This window comes from Lissotriton vulgaris, unplaced genomic scaffold (assembly GCF_964263255.1).
Source record: "Lissotriton vulgaris unplaced genomic scaffold, aLisVul1.2 SCAFFOLD_756, whole genome shotgun sequence".
NCBI lineage: Eukaryota > Metazoa > Chordata > Amphibia > Caudata > Salamandridae > Lissotriton > Lissotriton vulgaris.
Genome location: NW_028251774.1, coordinates 724,108 through 748,049, shown reverse-complemented (window position 1 = coordinate 748,049; position 23,942 = coordinate 724,108). Strand labels below are relative to the sequence as shown.

The 23,942-nt window shown below is 41.1% G+C and overlaps 1 protein-coding gene across 1 annotated transcript in view; it reads right to left on the bottom strand.

Moving 5' to 3' along the window:
- The window catches only part of LOC147662771 (uncharacterized), a 191,578-nt gene extending 169,307 nt beyond the window's left edge, over positions 1 to 22,271 (bottom strand). Inside the window, exons 1-2 of the mRNA XM_086950914.1 lie at positions 22,108 to 22,271; positions 585 to 625 (exon numbers count right to left, since the gene is read on the bottom strand). Of these exons, the coding sequence (XP_086807040.1) occupies positions 585 to 625; positions 22,108 to 22,151 (85 nt within the window). The 5' untranslated portion in view covers positions 22,152 to 22,271. The remainder of the gene's footprint in view (positions 1 to 584; positions 626 to 22,107) is intronic.
- Positions 22,272 to 23,942: the final 1,671 nt, after the last annotated feature.

The window sequence follows — 23,942 nt, the reverse complement described above, 5'->3', positions numbered from 1 at the left end:
AGAAACTTAGCATTTAATATTGCCCTCTGTCCCAGTTTCTTATAGTCACTTTCTCTCTAATACAGTTCTTAGGATCAAAAAAGAGGTTTTCTCTACATTCACGGGTAAAAATGTGGGCAAGAGACACCCTGTAATAACTGGAGCATTACAGTATTACAATCTTAAATTACATCCAATGAAATATGAATTTAAAGTCTCCAATCCCATTCACTCTTTGATCTTTATCCGGTGCGCTAATAGAGCTGAAAAAACACCCATAACAATAGTCAACGTAAATTTATTCTGAAATTATTTGGGCAAATAAGAAAAATGCAACCCAAGTTAGTAATTTGATCAAATAAACATTATGGTAATATCAACATACAAGAAGGTTTACATCTGCTTTCATGTGAAGAATGGAATGATGTGGATCCATGAAGTAAGGTGCATAAAAGGAAACATAACTTACAGCAAACACCAGGAAGTATAGTTTTCGTTTGTACATACTATATAGCAAATTTAAATGTTGTTTGTAATTGACAGACACATTCTAGATATTATATGATATATTCTGTGTATAGTTGAATGCATAAAAATCAACCTACCATGAAGGTCGCCATTTTGTTCCAGAGAGGAAACTTCTTTCCTACAAAAACAAAATTAACAAACTGTAAACACAGGCATACCATTGCCATAATTTATTATGCAGCTACTATGCTTGTTAGAGTACATACACTTCACTGTCACTTTAACGGTACTGAGGGAAATTGCATTTCATTTGTATGACTATTTACTGACCATACAACATATGTAAGAGCATCATTGATGAAAAGATTGTCCTACACACCGCACATATTTGTTAAAACTATCTCAACCTTAAAATGACTAATCATTCTAAGTATACATGGTCACGCTTAGATTTTAAGGTACATTAGAACATTGGAATGTTGGGGGCTCCGAATGGGAGCTCTAACGTTCCAATGTTTGTTCACAGCTGATGCTGTGAACAAAAAGCCTCCTAGAGCCATAGGGGAGTCGATCATCGTGAGGCCTTTGTTTTACAAATTAGATCATTCTGCCCTCTAGGGGCGGACTGTTCTAATAGCCTTAGAACCCTCTTGACTTCTGTTTGGGTCTTTAACCCCTTGTATGCTGATGACGAACCCCAGCCGTCATGCACTACGGTGCTCGTGTGCTGATGACGGCTGGGGTTCGTCATGGCCCGCCCCTGTTCTTTTGTTTACCGCACAGCGGCGGAAACGGGCCAGCAGCGAAGGGGTTAACGCTGGAGCGGGCCTTTAATGGCCGGCAAAACCCACTATGGTGGGCTCTAAGGCTATATGAAAGCCTATCAGGTATTTTAAAGATGGATAAAGTAATTCCAAATAATTGATTTTACAGGCATCTAAACAGGCCAATGTACATTGCCACCGATAAGGTAGCTTGTATCCAAATGAGGGGCTCAGATAATTTATCACAGCAACTATCTATATCGATTCTATACAGCAACTCAACCACACACTTGACTGTTGAAGGTAACACACCATCTACCTCTTGATAAGAGCTGCCAGTCTTTTGGGCATTTTAGCGTACACTGTCAAGATCGAGCACCTGACAGAATTTATTACCTGCATGATATACTTCCAAAAAGGTACATACATGGAAGAAATGTGTCCCCATTGATGCACAATACACTAAAGGCATATAGTCCAAGCAACCATTCACAGTCTCAATATCCTATTAGTTTAAAAACAACTGAGTGATAATACTATCGCAAGAACTCTTCTTTTTGTCTGTGTTTTCACTTTGTTTTGTATGCTAATAATATTTACATAATTTTTCTCATTTTAAAGCACAGTTCCCACCAAGATGTTGTACTGTAGAACATACTGTAGCACTGTGAGGAAGAGGAGTCCCATAACAATCAACAAACAAAACTGTGCAATAGATAAAAGAAACAACTATTTAGATAGTCAGAAAGTGGGACATGCCAAAAGGAGGACAGAGAGCAGGGTGTAGCAGACCACAGTCCAAAGCAGACTTTAGAATTTCAGAGATCCAAAATGAAAAACAAGCTTTGGCAAAGCAAATAGGTCTGAATTCAGCTACTAACAAACGTTAACACAGGCATTAACAAATGCTGCTTGCATGCACTGTATGCACAAATGTTCTTTATCACATTATATTCTGCCATTCTGGCTATGCCAATGCTGGGAAAAAGTAGCAGCAACTATTACTTTCCGTATAGAACGCATGTAGGAGAAAAATAACTGACTGTAACAGGTTAGTTGAGTTTATTTCTCAGATTTATAAATGTCTGTCATGCATTCTAATAGGAGCCCTTCCTGGAAGGCGGATGGCCTCGCCAGCTGATACCATGAGGTTAGCGAGAACAAGAGTGTGTGTGTGGTGTGTTCGCATGTGAGTGCCTACGATTGCGTGTGTGCGTGTCTCTCTCTCACTCTATTTAACTTCACAAATGATAAACATGAAAAGAAGGATTTTAAAGCCAAAATAAGCGCTCTTTCAGGGAAAGGCTAGCTGATGTTTGTTGAAAATGTCAAACTGGTATTTTTGCAGAATGAATATTTGTGTGTCAATACTAATGCATTTCAAAAACACTTCAAACCTGGTACTCAAGTGCTAATTTGTTTTGTTTGTCAAATATGTTTTGTTCTAAGGACAGACATTGCTTATGTTTTGGCATCATTTTCTTGTCACCAAATGGCATTACTTTGCATTAATTTGCGGGTATGGCGATTGTTTCAGCTCTCGCGGCAGCATATAAGGATCTATATTTATAGCTTTTATAACATTGTTACCATCACATCTAATTGCTATCTAAGGCCTGTACATGCAAGATCGGTGACGCATAATGAAATATGTCTGATAGCTGAACCTGTGTCTGGATCCTGAGTGGTAAATCAAGAGTCTAACCATATAGAAAGTATATGGTTGTGACATTGTGAGGCCTGTGTGATATTTTATTTGCCCAGCCTGCTCCTTGCCAGAGGATCTCCATTACATTTTGTGTGAAAAATTGCAATACTTTGGGCAGGATGAAAAAAAACAAAAAATCTAAAAGGTCTGACAATTCGAGACACTTCGCACATTTAAAAGGTCAAAGGATATTGCATTGCATTTAAAGATAATTTGAAATGAAAATAAAATCTGTCTGATTTTAACCAATTTCCCATGGAAACAGCACTGTAAACCGGGCATTTGAACCAATTTGTCAAAATTTTCACTTAGAGCGAACCCCTCCAAACGCTCAGGGGAGGTGTTAAGACAGGCCATTCATTATCAGAAAATGTATCATTTGTATGTATTGCACACCTTGTACTACTTACTGATTGTCAATATCAGAGGCAGGGGACACTAGACTGAAAATTGTGCTGTACTAATTCAATGTAACTTTAAAAAGTCAGCTTTTATGCATTTACGACCACCAGTTCAAAGTTTACTCACAACCACTATCTATTATTGATTAAGCAATTTGAACATAAAGAATATAAGTGATAATAACTAAACTTATAAATTGCATTGTTAAATTTAGATGAAATTGTATGCCCGTGTAACAATGGAGCTAATCAATCAATGGTCCATTTTCTTTTCTTTTGTAAACTTTATGAATTATATACCAAATGTTTGTTGGTCCCATTTCTGAGATCAAGGAATTTAAGACACTGTGTCCCAGCTTGCCTCTTCCTTCAACGACTCTCAGATGAGGAAATTTGCACTGTTGTAAGCTGATTTCCATGTGCTACTGTACGACTGAGGCACTAGGCACTTTATTTAGATAATGTTATGGGGTTTTATTTGGATTTTACTGTTGGCAACATCATTTTTATGTTTGTTAAATGTGGATGTATTTATTACTATCTTACATCTTATGTACTTTTTTTATGTCTGCATACTTTTATAATCAGCCGAATAAAGTTGTTTAAAGTAAAAGTAAACTAAGAATTGCATTTTATTGGTTTTTATATAGCATGACCAATGGTGGGAAGCAGCAAAATTGCTTTGCAACTTCAAAAAAAGCTGATATATCCAATTTCATTAAGGTGAATTGTTATATTTTAAAACAAAGTACGAGTCTCTGATGTAACCAGGACGCCGGTCAATGCTGCATTATTTAAAGTAGGTGACGGAAGGTGTGGTTCATTTCCAGTTGTCTCATATTTCCATCGGGTACAATTACTGTCATCTCCATGTCTTTATGCTTTTTATTGCAAATGGCACACACAAACTTAAAATGAAGTCATTTTCTAGCTCTGTAGATCCCATGTTTTTAAATAAGACAGGTTATCATATAGCCTTGACGTTGGGAATCATCAAATTACCTACGTGAAACCAGAGACATCCCTAACCAGGTCTGACCTTGGGAGGCCCAAGATCGTTGACAAACCCTGAAAAGAAATGGTGTCTTAGAAGTTTCACAGTGAAATGTAATGCATCTAGGGTACGCTCTTCCACTGCAAAAAGAACTGTACTCAAATAGAGACAGCCTGCAGTGCAGGGATACAAAGGAACCAACTCAGATAGATATTGCTGTGACTTACTCATGTACTACTCCTGCCTTACTGCTGGACTGCCTAATAGCCAGAGCAGCTGACTTTGGAGCCTTCGCGTCAGCTCAACAAGTGTAAACCAGGTCGGGCGGGCAATGCGACAGTGGTCTTACAGCGGTGGGTTGTCAGGCTCAAAGGAGAGCCTAACATGAAGCTCGCCAGTATGACAGCGCCTGCAGCACATTCCTGCACAGTGTGAGTATGCTTGGCGAAATACGCTTGCGGTGCCGGCACTGGCAACATAATCATGCCGGTTGCAGACCCTTGATCCCCACGGAGGCAGCAGTCTTGTGGCGGTCCGACCACCACACTCTGAAATACTCTGCAAGACCTGCAGTTTGGCGGTGGTTGGACCATCGCCATGAGTACGGAGGTCCTGTGGACCGCAATACTCTTAATTAAGCTTTTAGTATAATTTCATTAAATCAATTTTATGGAAGGTGAGTTAAATCTGAGGAAAGAAATGATATACAGAAAATGTAGAAAATGAAGGTAAAAATGATTACAGAATGGGGAAACGCTGCTCTCTAGAAAACAGTCCCAAATAAATTGAAGAGAACAATAATAGCGAAAGAATTGCAGTTTTAGAATAGAAGCTGCAAGCTTACTTTGAACCCTATGTGAAAAGGACAGGGAGGGTGAATATCAGGGTACTAGGGTGTATCCTAGAGCTTAATTTGTGACATACGAGTGATGGTGCCCAATGAACTGCTCAAAAGACAGCCGACAATGCTATTAAATGTCCCTGCAACCCATACCAAGGCTGCATAATCCAGATTACACCTCAGGCCACTTTAATCCACTGCCAGACACTACCTGCCTCTTTATCTCACTCTTTCGCAATCCTGCTTTCTTCCTTGTTGATGGTTTTTCCATCTTCTCCTCCTTCTTCTTTCCAGTATGTGTGTTTTCAGTTCAGTTCATAATCTTTATTTCGATCACCAAGATCATAAAAGAACATTCGCATACGCACATAAAACATTTTGGACAGCACCAATTTTATCCATAAAACTAAGCATATGTACATATATACATTAATGATGATCAACTGATCCAAGATCAATATAATGTATTAGAAAGTTACAATATCGATTAAACCGTGTCTCTACTCTCTTAAAAATTCTTAAGAGCGTATCTTTTTAAAATATATATATATATTGATCCAACAGATTGACAGGTGTTAGGTTGTGATTTGTCTAATGTGTGTGTTCCCCTCTGTTGCTCTCGGGAATGTCTAGTAAGGAAAAATAAGTGCTGGTGGGCCCCACCAGGATCCATCAGCTCTAATTAAGCACTGATGTTACCTAACCAAGACTTCTGGTCTGGATAACTTGCAAAAAAAATCTGATTCAAAAAAGTCATCCAAGCTCAGATGTTCTTTCCAACCTAGTAGTAAAAGTGTGATGATGAGCTGTGCAGCAAATTTAAAACACCTTAAATGAAATTGTGTCAGTAACACATTAAGTTTCCACCCACTGAAATGAGAAATTCTGGTTTCATTATTATAGAAAGGCTCACAGGCAAACCAACAAATTACCTGCCAGATTTGGGACATGTTCAACCCAGCTGACAAGCTCTTTGGAACAGAAGTTTCATTTGGAAAACTGGACATACAGCTTTATTAGGACCTCAAAATACCAAATTGGTATTTGTGAGTCATATTTACCTCCCACAACACAGTAGCATTACCTTCTAGGGCATGGAGTTCTATTAAGAGAGATGCTCCTCCTTGTCATTGGGCAATTGTGAATTGAAAAAATGTTCCACAAAGTGGTCATAGTTCGTTGACGGATGTATGTTACACTGCCCCATCTGTGCTACGCAGCCATATTACGCATTTTAGGAGCCCAAATGGTCAATCTATATTTCTCTGGTTCATGCACCTGGTGAACTAGATCTAATATCTTGTGGAACAATATGATACTGAAACAGTTCAAGTGACCACGAAGGTGCCTTAAAGATGAAACTATCAGTGGGTAAAGGCCTAAAAGATGATTCTTGTCTGTCTTTGAAGAACTTAAGAATGAAGATGAGTTTTGTTACTTGGTCGTTAAGATTGCCTTTCCATCACAAACCTACTACGAGACATTTTGGTCATTGTCTCTGGACAAGTTACAACCGGTTACCACATTCATTCTGGGATATAAAGCTATATTTATATACATTGATAAATTCAAACACAAGAATACTCATTACTCAAAGCGGCACTCATAGGGATTGCGTCCAAAATTCTTTACTTATATAATGTGGCAAAAACAAACGACAACGCGTTTCTACCACCAGACCCACTGGTACCAAGTCCAGTGGAGATTATGGTTAATTTATAATGACGGCCTTAGAAATCTAATAAATGAAAAAGGCTGTCTTCCACCAGTTAGGGCACCTGCCACAAAGCTAATCCACACTTCCCAGCTGCTATCTCAAAGCACTGTGGTGTTTTGCTCCCCACTTCATCTACGCTTAAGGGCAGGAGCTGTGAAGCTGAGGATTGCAGGTGCTCTCCCTTAACCTAGGGAGGAGACAGGCAGCCAGGACATAATAAATGTTAACTCACGTGAATAAATTCTACAAAAAATACACCTGATTGCAATCATATTGAAGACCAATTCAATGCATGTGTAGCCTAAACTATTCTTAACGTTAAAAGAAATCCCACTGAACATAACTAGTTGAAACCTGCCAAGAACACCAAGGAAATCTTCTGTCACCCACTGATCTATTCAATTAATTTGTAATATTTCAAATGTTTTTCCAAATAATATCTAGTGGAAGGAACTCGCATCAGACCCCGGAGGCGTGTTAAAATGCCATGTATGTGTATTTGTACGTATATATGGCAATTGCTGGGCTTGTGTACAGACAAAAACACTAGTGAAGGCAAATATTGAACTAAGGGAGCACCCTAAGGGTGTTATGGCACATATTATTAATAGTGAGCAGCATTCCTCCTTGGGGCCGCTGCACTCATTCTGTAGGCGTCTGACAAGTTCTCTTAGTGGTTAGTGTTCAGCAAAACACAAAACAGCACTTGCTAAAGCTCAAACTTAAAACATGTTTTTGATTTACAGAGGACACCAAACATTAAAGTGAAAAAAGCCCCCACCCCTTCCAGGATACCGTTTTCGAAGAAATATGTTTACAGGTACATCACCAAATATTATTAAATAGTTACTTGAAATATAAGCCCATTGTTCCTGCTGGGCATCTATTTGTCATCTGCTGTCTTTAACCTGCACTGTTTCATATTACATCTGATGGTCGACGCTTTAGAAAAAACACACTGAAAACATGACGAGCAATGGGCAGGCACCCACAAGCCTTAATTGAAAGCAAACAACTCTGTTTTCATTTCGGATAAAAGAAAATGTAGAAAGAAGTCTTGCCAACTTTTCAAAGTCACTCCCTTGATGCATCCTGGGGCCTGGATCATTTGTAGATTTTACAAAATGGGGGTAGGGGTGTAAGATGCAGATTTGAAATACAAAAAACGAATGAATTTGTGCTTACATTGCAAGGATATACTATAAGCCTGTTAAAACACATGCTGTAGGGACCCAATATTACACAATGTAATTCATATGAATATGAAATGGCCTCGTCAATGCGTTTTTTTGTATCATTTTTAAAAATGTAATAAAGAACTGAGAGACAAAAAAAAGTCAACTTATTAAATCCCTGATAGGTTCAGTGTATCTCCCGCAAAGGTCAGCGCTTCTGGTGCACAGTTACATTTCCTCCTATGCAAGAGCCTATGCGCTAGTAGGGTGGACAACCGTTCCTAATGTGACACAATGCACTAAAAGGCCAATTACATCCTTGATCAAGGAGGCGTTGCATGGGAGTGGCTTGGAAACTCAGAGGAAGCCCTAAGTTCTAGGTGCTTATGCTTAAGCATGCCCTAAATCGTACAGCAAGGCCCTCTTCCCACACTGTGGGGAAGTTATGTATTGGGAGCATGACTTCATCTTACCCAAGAATGACTTGGGTGTCAAAAACACAGCTACAAGGAAGAGCTGTCTAACATGAAAATGCTTACATCCCAGTCTAGGAGTTGCATTGTAAAAGTGTTGCTACATGTGTGGTCAAGAAAGAGATATGTGTCAGGAACAAGGTCACATCCCTGCCCAACCAGGAGCAATCTGCCTGAAGCCTGACTACATCCCTGCCGAAGGAGAAGCCACGTTTGAGGCTGTCGCAAAACTCAAGCACGCATAGTGTTTGATTATTGCTTTAAGGTATTGGTTTGCCTTAAATTAGGCTGCGTAAAAATAAAGATCACATTTTTTATAAACAAATAAACACTCTTTTATGATAGGACCTCAAACAGTCCAAACTTATGGTGCAAACTTTTTCAACTTCTCTTCAAACTCAGCGAGGTAATATCACTCACCAACAGTTGCTCCATATGCCTCTCTCTGTGAGAATCCTGCACTGTTCTTCTTTATGAATTGTACTACTATTCAAATAGATATAGAGGGAAGTCGTCAATCACATGTCCATATAGAGTTTTATGTCACTGAACCTCTACCAATACACCATCTCAGGGCTCAACAAATATTTTGGGAAGCTGTTTTAGATCCATAAGAGAACTATAAGAGATCCATATTTACTTCATTGTTGTATTAATTGGCTGGCTTCATCTGCCCTTGTCTTTTGGCATGGATCAATCAATCTCTTACCCATCGCTCAGTCTGTTTGAAAATAATCAGTGTACGAACAATATTATCACTCATCCTAAGAAGTCATTGTAATACCCATCAAAACCATCAATGTCCTTCTAAAGTCCAAACTTAGTCACCCTGTCAAGTTGCAGGAAAGAGAACTCATTTGGAAGATTCAGACATTAGCTGAACAAAACTCATCGTTATGTCTTCATCAAGGTAGTCTACACCCTTAGAAATGGCCTGTTTAATTCCCGTTAGGCTAGTTAACAAATATTTTCGGAAGCGGTTTTAGATCCATAAGAGATCCATATTTACTTCATTATCAAATTAATTGGCTGGCTTCATCTGCCCTTGTCTTTTGTCATGGATCAATCAATCTCTCACCTATCGCTCAGTCTGTTTGAAAATAATCAGTCTACAAACAATATTTTCACTCATCCTAAGTCACTGTAACACCCATAAAAAACCATCAATGTCCTTCTAAAGTCCAAATTTAGTCACCCGGTCAAGTTACAGGAAAGAAAACTCATTTAGAAGATTCAGGCATTTGCTGAACAAAACCCATTCTTATGCCTTCATCAAGGTAGTCCGCACGTTTAGAAATTGACTGTTTAGTTCCCATTAGGCGGGTTAATAACCACCGGATGGTAATCAATGATGGCAGTATCATGCACTGACCTTGTTAAATATATCAGTGGTGTTTACCACTGTTATCTACGTCACTCTTTTTAACCCCTAAGCCTTCTCCCCAGATGGCCTGGTCTGACTGACATCTCTTCTTGTGGGCCATCACCAAATATCCACACCTCTATCTTTTATGTACCAAGCCCGCACTCTTATCCCACAGGGCCCTAAAGGTGCCTCTATACCTCCTATTCTGTTCAATATTTGATTTCCTGGCCAGCGCTATGCAAGTTTGAATTCCACTAATACATTCATGTGGATTGTCTAAAGTCAATTTACATTCTATATCACGAAGGAGAATTCGGATCTACGCTTGAGAATACCTCAGGGTGAGTATTTATTCTTTTTTTTCATAGGAGTTGCAAATTGCAAATAAGCCTAAAGAATATTGGAGACACGCTATGGAGAGAATTAATGGACTTTATGTAGTGGTTTGAAATTTTAATTGTGAATCGCTATGTTTTTAGGTCAGTTCTTTAATCCAGTAGTAATTTGTGATTTTCCAACTTATGATTCGGTTCAGTTCATAAACTTTATTTGGCTAGTTAAAAACAGCCATAAAGGTTCATTTACATAAAATAGTCCCAATAAAAATTTCATCTCAATAATTCATTTCTGTCCCAAATGTATTATTTTTCAATTTATGATTCATCCTTGTAGCAAATAAAAGAATACATAATTTCCAATTCCAGAATCATTTTAAAGTAAATAGTTTTTTTTCCAATTTTCATTTCTTTCGTGCTCTTTTCTAATGGCAAGTTTTAGTGCAAAAGTGTGAACTATGTCATTCGATGCACAGAGAGCTTTGGGCCAAATTCCCACCACTTCACTTTTGGATTATTATCATTTGCTCAGTTTAGGTGGTCTGCCTCCTACCAAACACCGAAAAACTTTTTTTTTTTACAAAATGGACAGAAAGTTAAACTTTAGCTAAACTCCAATTGCAAGACATTCTATAGCTCGAGGCATCTCACCTCTACAGCTGCCACCAACATACCGTCACTTTTTCTAGTACTCAATGAGGCTTAAATTCTCATATTGAAGTACCAAAAGTTATCTGTCACATCATTCAAGTAAGCTTTAACTAGTGGCTTTTAGAAAGTCTCCACCATATTTGAAATATTTGCAGCTTCACTTCTCAATGAATGACTTTGCCCTATTATAGGTCCTCTATGCTGGTGTTTTATTCAAAGATAGTGTGTTATGTGGTTTTAAAGTTAAGATTATTTCGCTATTTCCATGAAACTCATGAATGACATTCAAGCGACATAAACTGAATTTCTCAATTTTCTGATTGAATTGATACACAATTGATATTTTCTTGTATGAGGTCCCCTGTAAAAATAAAGGAATTTTGTCAATTTCAACTTTGTACTAGTCAGACCATACCAAATTGAAGGTTGCTTAAGAGTAAATTACAAATATGTACCCTCGGGAAGGCCCTCAGATTTGTGATCGCGGAACGTAGATCCTATAAAGTACAGTTTGGGGAATATTATTCTGCTTCCAGCCCCTCAATTTCAAAAGAGAGAAAAGTTTCACATTATAGCAAGGCTGAACTTGTCAGCACACCAAATAGTAAAACTGTGCCAAGATTTTCAGAATGACTCACAGATCTGCAAAAAAATAATCTTGGCAAGCACTCGCTACATGTAAGTTATTTTTCTCAGACATATTCATAGTGAGATATCCTGAAATCTTTTTTTTACTCTAGTCTGTTAGCGACTCAGCCATACATTACACACTGGTAAATGTATTATAATATCCCCAGGGAAGTAGGCCATTCGTACTTTATGACACAGCATCTTCAGAAAGCTGGAAAAGAATGTGACTGAAACCTAAACACGATTGATGCGAACAAATATTAATGAATAGTACTTTGGGGCCTCCTCCAAAAATAGGAGAAATTTGGATAATCAAATTCGTTGCCAACTAGCTTGAACGCTTGTAAATATAAAGTAATGCAAGTAATATGGAAAGGTTAATGAACCCCCTTTGTGACTCGCCTCTCCTCCCTTTAGAAACTTTTTGAAAGAAAGTTGTAAAACCAACAAAATATGATCCTTTTTAAACCAGGTTTCAAGAAAATAACATGATGGATTTTTTTCAGTGTTAGCATACTCTGCATTCTAATTGTTTCTAGTGAAGTTAATCATGTTCCATAAAATTAACAAACACTATGCAGTCATGTACATGCATACCTAATGGCTTCCACTGCCTTCACTTGTTTCTACACAATCAGTCAATGAGGGCACCCGGGTATTTCAGCCATGGTGCGCCACTTTCGAAAACCAGAATATCCATTCCTTAAAAGTACAGCGATTCAGGTCATCTCCTTTTGTAATGACCATACAAACCAAACATTTAGTATAAGGTCCAATAAAGACATTTATTGGCTGGGTTGTTTACAAGGTTTCTTTGGTTTTGAGATTTGTTGACATCATACCACAATCGTATTGATAAAGATTCCTTCTGGGCATGACGCAGACAGATTGCTTTGGTGATTACCAATCTTTATTAGCCTTTCACAATGATCTACTTAGAAGTATGCTGAAAGATGTTTTGTCATCTTATACCTTAGTATCTTCTACAATCAATTTTGCCATATTTTGATGGACAGCGTCCATCGTATCTTAGGATTGCACGCCTCAACCAGTGTCTCAACAGCACACAACATTTTTCAATTATTTACTCCATGCTGCAGTCACACTGCTGGTGACTATAGGTTTTGGTGCCCTACGCCATTACAGATAAGTGTTGCTATTACTATTGAAACTTGACACTTGTGTAGCGTGCTGCTACAACTTACGTGTGACTCTTTGTTGCTCTTAATCTTGTCGAATTTGCTGCAGGGCAACGCGTGCATGCATGGCTGATCCGTTTTGTAATCTGCCTCCATCGGTTCTACCACCACAAAACTTAGGTTGAAAATTACTAAGCGTACGAGATCAGTAAACAGAAACATTTACAACCATGCTCATTCCTTAGGGTATGCTCTGTACTTGTTCTGCAATACTTTTCACAGCAGCAGCTGCACTCCTTCCTTGAGCATGATGGACTCCAGATAAACATATTCCAAAAGGAGGGAAACGTGAAAACAAATGCCTCAGGGCCTCAATTGGCAGCCTCTCATTCGCTGACGCAATCCAAGAGATACAGTTCCAACTCCCAGACGCCTCTGTTGCTTTCAATTTATATTACTGTCAGATGACTGGTGTTGCTTCACCTAATTTGACACGATTTAGCTCTGCCTAGATGTGCAGTTCTGCATTAGAGAATACTCTACTTACATAAGAGCAGAGCTGGTGAAATGCTCTTCTGCGATCAAAGAATACAGAGTGCACGTATGACACAGCAATTTTGCACTACCTTTTCTAGAATATGTAGATTATCTTGATGCTGGACCAACTTTGCATTAATACTGCAAGTAATGAATGTTTGGATAAAATTTGAAAATATGTCATTGTTAGATCTGGGGGTCTCTAGTTGGCAGAGGTAGGTACCAATGTCCAAATAGGGACCCTTGCTTCTAGTCAGGGTAAGGGGGATACACTCTTTAGATAACCCCTGCTCACCCCCTTGGTAGCTTGGCACGAGCGTACAGGCTTATCAAAGGCAATGTGTAAAGTATTTGTACCAACACTCACAGTAACACAGTGAAAACACCACAAATGGACTCCACACCAGTTTAGAAAAATAAAAGTATTTAATCTAAACTAAACAAGACCAAAATGACAAAAATCCAACATACACAGTTCAAGTTCTAGGGTTTGCATTAAAATAATCCACAGTTGCGTCACGTTTAGCCCAAAGTACTAGTAGATACGTCACTCCTGAGACCCTGGGGAGGCGATGCGACAGACCCGCTGGATGCAGTGGACATGTTGCGACGAATCCGGTCTGTAGAGGGAGGGATGCGATACCTTGTATGGATTTCGGTGTGCAGGTTCGGTGGGAAGCGTCTCACACAGACACGATGCGACGATCTTCAGGGCGGCGACGATCTCAGGTGCCGCGGCAATGCGCGGCGCAGCATCGATCTTCTCCTCTTGCAGCCCCTCCATGCGATGGCTCTGCGACAATATTCGCAGCAACGTGATGCAGTCCGCAAGCAAGCGGTGCGGCGATTTCACCCAGCGACGATAGGCACCGCGACAATCTCGATCCTCGCGGCGGCGGGAATTTCCTCGCACTGTCTGGGATGCGCTCCGCAAGAGAGAGATGCGTGAAAATTGCAGATTGTCTTTGTTTCTCCTTGTCCAGCTTCCCAAACAGCAGGCCACAACTTCCAGAGGCCCCTCCGTCGAATTCAGCACTCTAGGAAGGGCAGAACTCTCTCAGCAGAGTTCAGGGGGACGCTGGGGGTGAAGTCCTTTTGTTCCTGGCACTTCTTAATAGGAGGCCTCCTCTCTTCAGGCCCTTGGAGATCTCTTCAAGCAAGGGGACTAAGCACCAACAAAGTCCTTCCCCTCTCCTTGGCAGCAAAGCAACTGCAGGTCAGCCTACAAACACACAGCAGGACAGTCCTTCCTCTTTAGTCTTCCAGCTTTCTCCTTGGCAGAGGCTCCTTCTTGATTCCAGTATGATCTAATTTCTTGGGCTCAGGGTCTCAATATTTATACCCCAAAATCCTTTTGTCCTCTGAGGGCAGAGAGGCCTTTGCCCAGTCCTAACCAGTTCTGGAGCACTTTGTTGACATGACTCCTTCTTTCCTTTCACAGTGCAGGGCAGCTCCTGTGTGCTGGCTCCACAAGAGGTGGAGCCAGCATTGTGGAGGGAAAGCACAGCCCTTGAGAACTTTGTTGACATGATTCCTTCTCTCCTTTCACAGTGCAGGGCAGAGACATCAGCCGCACCACAGGGGGTGGAGCCAGCACTGTTGGGGGCAGGCACAGTCCTATTCAGGTCCCAGGTGCAACTCCTCCCTCCCATCTAGATGCAGATCTCTCTATTCCCCACTGGGCTGACTCATTCTGTCTCCTGGAATCCCCCAGCCCTGTCACTCAAACTCCAGACAAGGAATACACAAACTAGCAGAGGCAGGCTTGACTAGTTAGGCAAGAAAATACTTGCTTTCTAAAAGTGTTTTTTTCAAACACAGAATGTTAAATCCAACTTCACTAAAAGATGTATTTTATAATTCTGAGTTCAGGCATACTAAACTCAAATTTCTACCATGTTCCCTGAGTCAGTTAGGATTATAAATGTGTAATAATCTAACAGGAAAAACAAGGGAGGAAGAAGCAAAACGTTTGGGGAGAACCCTGCAAAAAGGGCAATTTCTAACAGTCATCTTTCTAAAACTGAATCTCTGGCTTTGCTCTTCTGGAGTGACAGTACGTAGATGGTAATGTAGCCAGTACAATTTTGCACCAACGGTTCCATATTCTATGGATGGCATCAGTGCTGGAACAATTTTGTATCAACATTTCCATCACCGGTCCGAACAGCCCCAACTGCACCAGTGCAATCTATATAAATCTGAAACATTTGTGCTAAAGTACATAAAATGAGATCCCTGAAGGCAGTCCTTGTCATCTAGTAAGACATAGATGAGTAACACAGGGCCACAACATTCCAGGGGGCCCCAAACTTTCAAGGATGCCACATTTAATCCAAGGGCTCCATCTTGCCCCATTCCCCGCTCTGTCAATTCTCTAATTATCTCAAGCCAAAGTTACTATGTCTCCCCTGCTTACATTTTTCCATCTCTTAGGCCATTTGTCTGACGCCAAAAGCAACACTGGCACAACAATAATGAACTGGGACCTAATGTAAGCAAGAAAAGATAGTAAAATGAATACTAATTGGGGATTAGTTGGTGCCTCACACACATGAGCCCCCGTGCCACTGCAAATTATACCTACTACTCTGCCCCCTCTCTCCAATGGGCCATCACTCGTAGACATGAGGCCCAAACATGCTTCTCTGCCCCTTTGTGTAAAATAAAAGGGAGTAAATCCCACATCTCGCTTCCTGTTGCTTTGGACCTGTTCCCTGCGCAGCAGGGGTAACATGGCTCCAAATGCTAGCAACGAAAAAAAAAGAGTTCCCACCCATCATTTCTTTAGTAACACAGCCAAAATTGGGGTACAGTGCCTAGTGCCAATGCACTTGCCGTACTAATCATGGGATCTCCATGAGAGATCTGTGTCTGTCCACATGTAAAGGAAAAAATTAGCCCACACATAGCATCTTTTCCTCTGGGCCATCTACTTAAGTATATCCATGGACAGAGGGCTAAAGAAGAAACAGGCCTTCCACCAGGGTACATGTAATCTGAAAGACATGTACATGTTTCAAATGTAAAGGCTGTCAGGAACAGAGTACAGACTTTAATTTATGAAATCACTGTTCTTTTTGAGAGGTGGTCTAAGGAAGTTGATTTGGAAAGCTTCCTTTCAATATACTTATACAAATGTTTGCACTAGGCACATTGTAATTACCTATTTCTAAAAGGTATTACTTGAAAGCACTTATTTTATCTTAAATGCTGAATCATTTTGTAGCAGATTATCTTATACTCAGGACCACTAGGTCTATGGAATTTTGCGGCTGCTGTATTTTCCACATAATTATAGATTTGTTGCATTTGCCACATAATCCACCATCTGCTGCATATTCTCCAGATTTCAACAAAAACAATGTTTTTCTAGCTCAAACATATCAAAAGTTCCTAAAAAGGCAACAACGCATGTTGCTACACAATGGAAAGCCAATCATAAAGGTTGACGGTCACCTTTCTGTTGCTTATTACTGAATTGGGTGTTAAACAGGCACTAATGAGTTGAAACATTTGCCCAAGCAGCGTTAGTATGTGTAAAACTGACGAAATAACGAAGTAACACAATCACAAAAGTGCTGCATTAAGCTGCGTATTTTGGCATTTTTCGCTGCTAATTTATCAATCCTGCAACATAATTTTGTCCTTCCCTCCGCATAATTCCAGCAGCCTTGGTTACACAATTTACATTGCAATTTTTTTTATAATTACTGGCATATTCTTGTTACAGGCTAGGACTTCTTAGCACAAGTCACGATTCCGCACTGTGCCAACCTGGATTTAATTGTGCGACTCTCTGGTTTTACAAACAGGCATCTGCAGTGATCACATTAACATAACATAAAATAAAGCGTTCCAAAGGATTAGTTAAATTTGCATTTTATTTTTTACGGCATCTGCATTATTTTATAGGCCACTGAGTACATGTGAAAAAACAACAAAATACAGAAAAAGGTATTCTTTTCTTTTTAGCCAAGTCTTTAACCCCACCACCACAGCACCAAGAATCACAGTTGCCATACTTTTAAATTCACTTTACCTGCTGGATCAGGGCTCTAAGTGGGATGAAAATCTGGGGGGGGGGTGAACGACTCAAAGGGGCGTGGCCTATGTAATTACGGGAGTAGCGTAAAAAACACATAAGCTACATAACTGTGCTTAGGATAGTGTGCATTGCCACTGGTATTTTGCTGCTTCAGTCATTGCTTTCAGACATAATACAACAAGTAACATTACTCCTACAACAAGCCAGGGCTATTGGCTTTGTCAATGGGTCTTAGTTGCATATGATAAATAAGCAACAACTATGCCTTCATTGTATATTACATTGGAAAATATTACATTGAAAATGCTTCAGTGCTGAAATGATGAGACTCTGAAACAACTATAACGAGTCTCTCTGAAGCAACAACAAAGGTGGTGGTACAGCTGCAGTGTTAAGATTTTTTTCCCCCCCTTAGGGTGAGGGCAAAAATCGAGAGCTCGATAAGGACCCGTCTCAGCATCTTATTTTTATAACTGGCGAATCCGGCCCACTTAAAGCCCTGAGCTGTATGTAAATGAAGACAGCCTGGAAACGCAATAAAGTCGCACTTCAGGACCATCTTCATTTACAAGTATTTACAAAGGCATTTACGCCCCTCCCCACCCCCCGGGAACACAGCCAGGGCACCCCAGTGGGGGGCACCCCACAGTTTGAAGACCTCTGCAATAGACTCTATGGTCTTATTTTAGATATAAATCAGTGGTTGAAGTGGGGGGAAAAAGTAGGGGAACTGTGGGCAGAGACTCCGATGGCGGGGATAACCCAAAGATTGGATCAGTGGGCGGAGTCAGAGGTGTGTCCAGAATGTTCCAAACATCCCAATTTTAGTATTTGTTTGGCATTTCACCGATACAGCTTATTGAGTTATTTAATTCATGGATACACTTGATTATTTAAGGTTTAATATGAGTTATTGGCATTTAAATACATTCACAAAGTGGGATATATTTCCAATCACACAATTTCCCAAATACACTTAAAAGTGGAATCACAAGCCATTTGTCTCCAAGCCATGCAGTTTCTCTCATTAGGACTTCTCCTCCCTTCTTCCACAAGAGCAGTTCAAACATGAATGCCAAAATATCCTAGTTTGCAAATGTTTTCTATATAATTATGGCTCTGCCATATTTGCCACATAATAACATCATTCAGTGCATAATCTTACAGTTTTAACTAATCATTTTTGTAGCTCAAACGGATAAAAAGTTACTAAGAAACGTGACTTGAGCTGCTGCAAAGTAGACGGCCCTTTGCAAAGGTTGACTGATCACCTTTCTCACTGCTGCATTTGTATGTTATACTGATGCTAATGAGGCAGAATATTTGCAGAGACTTAGCATGTATAAAAATGTCTAAATAATAAAGTATAAGAAAATATATTGCTTCACGCTGCAGCCTTTTTCTTGTTGCATAATTTAGTCAACACTGCGGCATCATTTTGTCCCATATTGCTGCATAATTCCAGTGGCTCCAGAGCAGGTAGCACATGTTAAAAGTGCTTGTGCATGAAGCAGAGAAACTGTGAAGTTTGCAAACTTAGTTTGGTGTGTATGCAAATCCTGCATTGGCGATCCTTGGCGAGTTGCAGCTACTACTGCTGAAACAAGGTCAATGGAGGTACCAATGGGTGAGGCGGACTGGCCTCGATGGCAGGGCCGGCTTTAGTGCTGGTGGCGCCCTGTGCAACAATGTTTGTTGGTGCCCCCAATGATCACCTACGCCTCGGACTCCCTCACTACCACCCTTTAACAGTCCCCCTCAAGTCTCCATACCCACACTCTTTCTCAGATGGATTTAGTATGATTTACAGCGCCACTCATACCAGTGTACGGTGTAAGAGCACTTTACATCACACACACTACACAGAGACAATCATTTATATGTGTGTAAATCACTGTATAGGAAATGTTACAGAAGACAAAGGACTACAAGAAGTAGAAGCCACATGACAACCATACTAGTAGGCAGTATAGTTTAATAGCTCACTGTTTTATTTTAGTATTTTAACTTATAAACTGCAACTAACAAAAGGATCCATCTGACAAAAGCAGTAACCTTCTAACTAAGTTAACATTATGTGCACTTTGTGATCTGCATGGTACATGTTCTTTGCAGCAGGCACATTAACCCTCCGTGCTACCTTTCCAGGAGTCATCCCTTCCACTAGACAAAACTCTGATCTCTCTCTAGGAAGAACATTTATCAAATAAGTTATCATGACATTTTTATTGTTGCTGAAAATTGCTGGAGGCCAGGAAGGAGGCAGCAAGTTTTTAATAAACCATAATGTACTTGCAAACACTACGTACCCACCCGAAATAGGTACCCAGTGCGGTCACACCGTTCGCACCGCCCTAATTTACTCAAGGTTCATGTGACCTCAGTGACAGAGTCACAGTGTTTGGATCACTGTTGCTCTAGGGTGTGCTGCTTCGTAGGCCTGTCCGCAAGACTGGACATGAACTTCAGTATGGATTGTGGTGGACAGGCCTTCAAGGTTAACCCACAATTGACACCACTAGGGTACGCCTACTTGTGCTAAGACATCAGGCCTTCTAAGTTCCAGTGGGGCCTTCGAAGGTCTAGAATGGGAATATGCTCCCTCAGTAGAGTGGTCTGGTCATGAACGCTGAACCCGGTTCCCCAGTTCCAAATTCGACAGCTCTGGCCATAGTTCCACATCCTCTCCCCCACTAACACCATACTGCCCAACAGATAGAAACTCGCACAGCCTTCAGCAACAACCTAATTGTGCCCACTATAAACACTTGGATGGGGCTGAATTCAAATTATGCACTTGATAAGAGTAATATGCAGCCTAAAAAAAAAAAAGTAAAAGCAAACACTCATAGAGAATGCAAGATTAAGTAAAGCATGTGAAATGTAAGCGGGAACAACATGGTCACCTTAACGCTTTTACACTCACTATTCAGAAATCAACGAGTGGTTTTACCTGAAAAGTTAAGGACATGCCTGCAGGGCCCTGAAGGGAACCGTTTTAATGTTCATTGCTTATATCCTTACAAAACGTAAGCAGTATGCTTTAAAAAGACCACATCCATAAGCACAGAGCCATGGCACACATTTTGTTGTCCAAACCGCCCATCAACCAGGTATTGCAATACATCCAAGAATGGTGCACTTCCCCACCTGGGAACAACAATCTGTTCAAAGATAGACAAGAAAACAAAAGTAGCGCTTCACTGCAAAGTCTGTAATGTGAGGCTGATGTGTTTGAATGTGAATAAAACCAACCTGGCCACTTTGCAACCATTCTGTCTTTGCTTTATTTAGTTATGTATTCATTTTTCATATTTAAAACCTTCGGTTTCTCTCCATCCCGAGGCTGCACTTTGGAATGGAACAATTTCAGAAAAAGGGCATTTCCCACCGGAGTGTTTTATTTTTTTGGATCCATTTCACAGGGAAGCAACTAAATGAAAGAAGGAAAGAGAGGTTGTGAACCGTTTCTTCAAGTCACGGTTTTCAGTAAGTGAGGAGCAAGACAGAAAGAGAGGGAATAATAGGAAGGGGGTACAGCTGCCAGCACAGAAAAGAAGAGGACATTGTCCATGTCTTCTCTGGACAGTAAGGAAGAGACAGAGTCCTTTTCCTTCTCTGCCCGTCCCGAACGACCACGAACGCAAGACAAGCCTTATCTGAATGCCTTTGCTATTTCTGCCGTCCTGGGACACAGTTTTGAAAAGAAAAAGTAGGCGAACGGAATCTTGTTAGTAAAAGATGGAGGGGCACGCAGTGCACTTCTGATCACGCCCACTTCGACCCCTGGTATAAATTGATATATACATTATATGTCCTCCATTAGAAATCCTTCTCGTGCAGCACATTACTAAGTGATTTTGGCAGGTGCCGTTGCACCAATAAGAAAACCATCATTAGTGTAATCACACACCTGTCCCCCAGCCCCCCCAACCCCCCCCGCCTTGATTGCATGATCCTTTTTTTTAACTATATTTTCGGATGAACAAATGTTCACTCGCCAACTGCTAGCTAGCTGCCTCCTCCAGACAGAACATGGCGATGGAGAATTCAAGGTAGAGAGCTGCCCATTTCAGTGGTCATCACCGGAGCTCCCACGGATGAAGGAAGGCCCCAAGGACCAGAGTGCCTACTTTGGAGCTGAGCAATTCACTTAATCTCCCAGTGCCTAGCAAAAATAAATGTGTTATTGTGTAATACAACTGGTGCTCATGTAAAGCACTCCAATACTTCGGGTCGAGTTCGCGCTACATAAATCTGCAAAAAAAAAAAGAGGAAGACCTTAGTGCCCTCACCTGACACCCCACGAAAGGCCACCAGCATGCACGTGCATAGTTTGTATCCAGACGGCTAAGTAATGGATCCAAAACAGGAGCACGCGTAAAATCGACGTTTAATTGCACTAGTGTTCATATAAAAGAAGGACTAACTGGCTTATCAAGCCCCTAACACCATTGCCTAAAAGTGGAGAAAGGAGGCGTGGGTCATATTTAGCAAAGAGCACGCCCTCTGGCCGAGGCTGCCTCTGAAATTGATAACACGCTCACAGAAATGGCGGGTCTCCTCAGCGCCATGTGTCTGCCTCTCATCTACTTTAAATTTTCCATGGAAACTCCCCACCGCCCTTATCCCGCTCTCGGTCCAAGCCATGTGTATGCAGAGGGTCCATGGTACTCGCCCTCGTGCATTATGTACGCACGAGGTCAGGGCGAAGGCGCGCGGCCACCCGTGCCCTTGACACCCACGCGCGCATCTTTGAAAGCACCTCTGCTGCCGCGCGCTGGACAGCGCCCCGGGCAGCATCCTGCGGAGGGAGGAGGCTCCCGCGCGCCACTCCATCCGCCCCCCTCCTCCCAAGCCCGGGAGAGACCCCGTGCTCACCTCCCGGGCTCCGCCAGCCCCTCCGAGCCGCCGCTTGTTGTCATGCTGACACCGGGTCTCCCAGAGCTCCAGACGAGGCTGCGTGTTGTCGGTCTCCCTCCTGCTCCAACCCCCAGTCCCTGGAGCACAACAAAGGGACGCGCGGGCTCTTTGCATGCAGGTGTGGCTGCAGAGCCCGCCCAGCTCACGAGAGCCAAGTGTAGCAGCTCGCGGAGGGGGCGCGTGGGGTTGCACGGCTCAGCAGTGAGAGAAGCGGGAGCCTGTCTCTGGCGGAAGTGCACAAACAGCCCGGGGTCGTGCAAAGGATGAGCGTTGGAGGGAAGCCATCTGCAACCGCGTTTTATTGTTTCATTGTAGACGCCCCTCGCGCTGCACATGCATACACATATGCACGCTGCTGAAAGCTGTCTGCGACCCAAACACTGTTAGCTCTGTGTTGCACGAGCAGAACCCTCGGCGGTGCAATGTTTATGCAAGGTGTGCAACGAGTACAATACAAAATGCACACTTGCGCGTTGGGGACCTCCATGCACAAGCAAGTTGGCGTGTTCCAGTGTTTCTTAATAAACAGGAAAGAAGTGCTAATTTCATCATGTGTAATTGTATCTAACACGGACGTGCGGAAACCCCCCCACCCCCACACAATGTTATTATTTTGTAGTGTATTATATAGTAATTTGTGCGAGGTGAAAGAGGTTGTCTATTTGATACAAATTAGTCCGTGTTTTGCTTTTATGCACACTCCAGTTACATTTACCTTCATGTTACAACTATATACAAAGTTACAAAGATTGGTTATATGTTTTTTATGCAGAGTGGTCCATATTGTTCAAACATCTCACTAACATTCACGTTGTTCAACATATGGTATTACTAGAAATTATTTTGTGACATACCTTGCAGTTACTGTCCAATGTCCTCTTGAAGTTTGCAGTCTCAGTGTGCAATCTACACGATTTTTGTTGTAAAAACCTACTTATCTACAATTGGCTAGCAAAAAGAGTATCTCATTTTGCATGTTTAGTGATTGGTATAAACGTTTCTTGTAACAACAGGCTGAGTGGAAAGCAGAGAAGGGATGGGCTTATCTTCTAACATATGCAAAAGAAACATTTGATGGACAGAATACTGGACAATTCAAACATTCACCCCCAGTCACTAGGATCTGGGTTAAATCCATCATTCTTTTGCTCACCACACCACCCCAGTTTGTACCAAACCATATGCTGCGCAAAAGAATGATGGATTTAACCCAGATCTCTTGACTGGGAGTGAATGTTTTGATTTCTTCTGCACTCCGTCCATCAACTGTGTGCATTTTGCTATCTTATTACATAATCACTCTTCTCAGTGATATGACTGATTATGTGTTGAAGCCTTTTCTTCCTTAACAGACTTAACAGCAACATGTTTCGTCCTGTAGTGTCTGATTAATACAAAGGTCTTTATCAGGCTCCGGGCTGTTGAAGTCTGAAAAATAGAAGCCTATGTTGTCTTTAATATAGGCTTAATTGCTTTGTGAAGGCACGTCAGAAAAAATGTGTTCATCAGTTTACCTCTTCCATGGCAAGAATGGCAGGTGGAGTATTTTCTGTGAAAAGGGGATATTTATACTTTAGTTAAGAAAAAATACTCAATGTAAATATGTATCCCCTCATCACCAAATGTTAATTGCGACTACCTAAAATGTGCTTCTCATTTTCCTTGTGTCTGTCATCTCCCCCTAATTTATATTATGTTATGTTATATTGTGCAGCTTTTATAAAGTGTAAAGGTAGCTGTTTTTATGGCTTCCTGGCACTGCTGGGTTTCTCCTAATACACTCATTGTTCTGT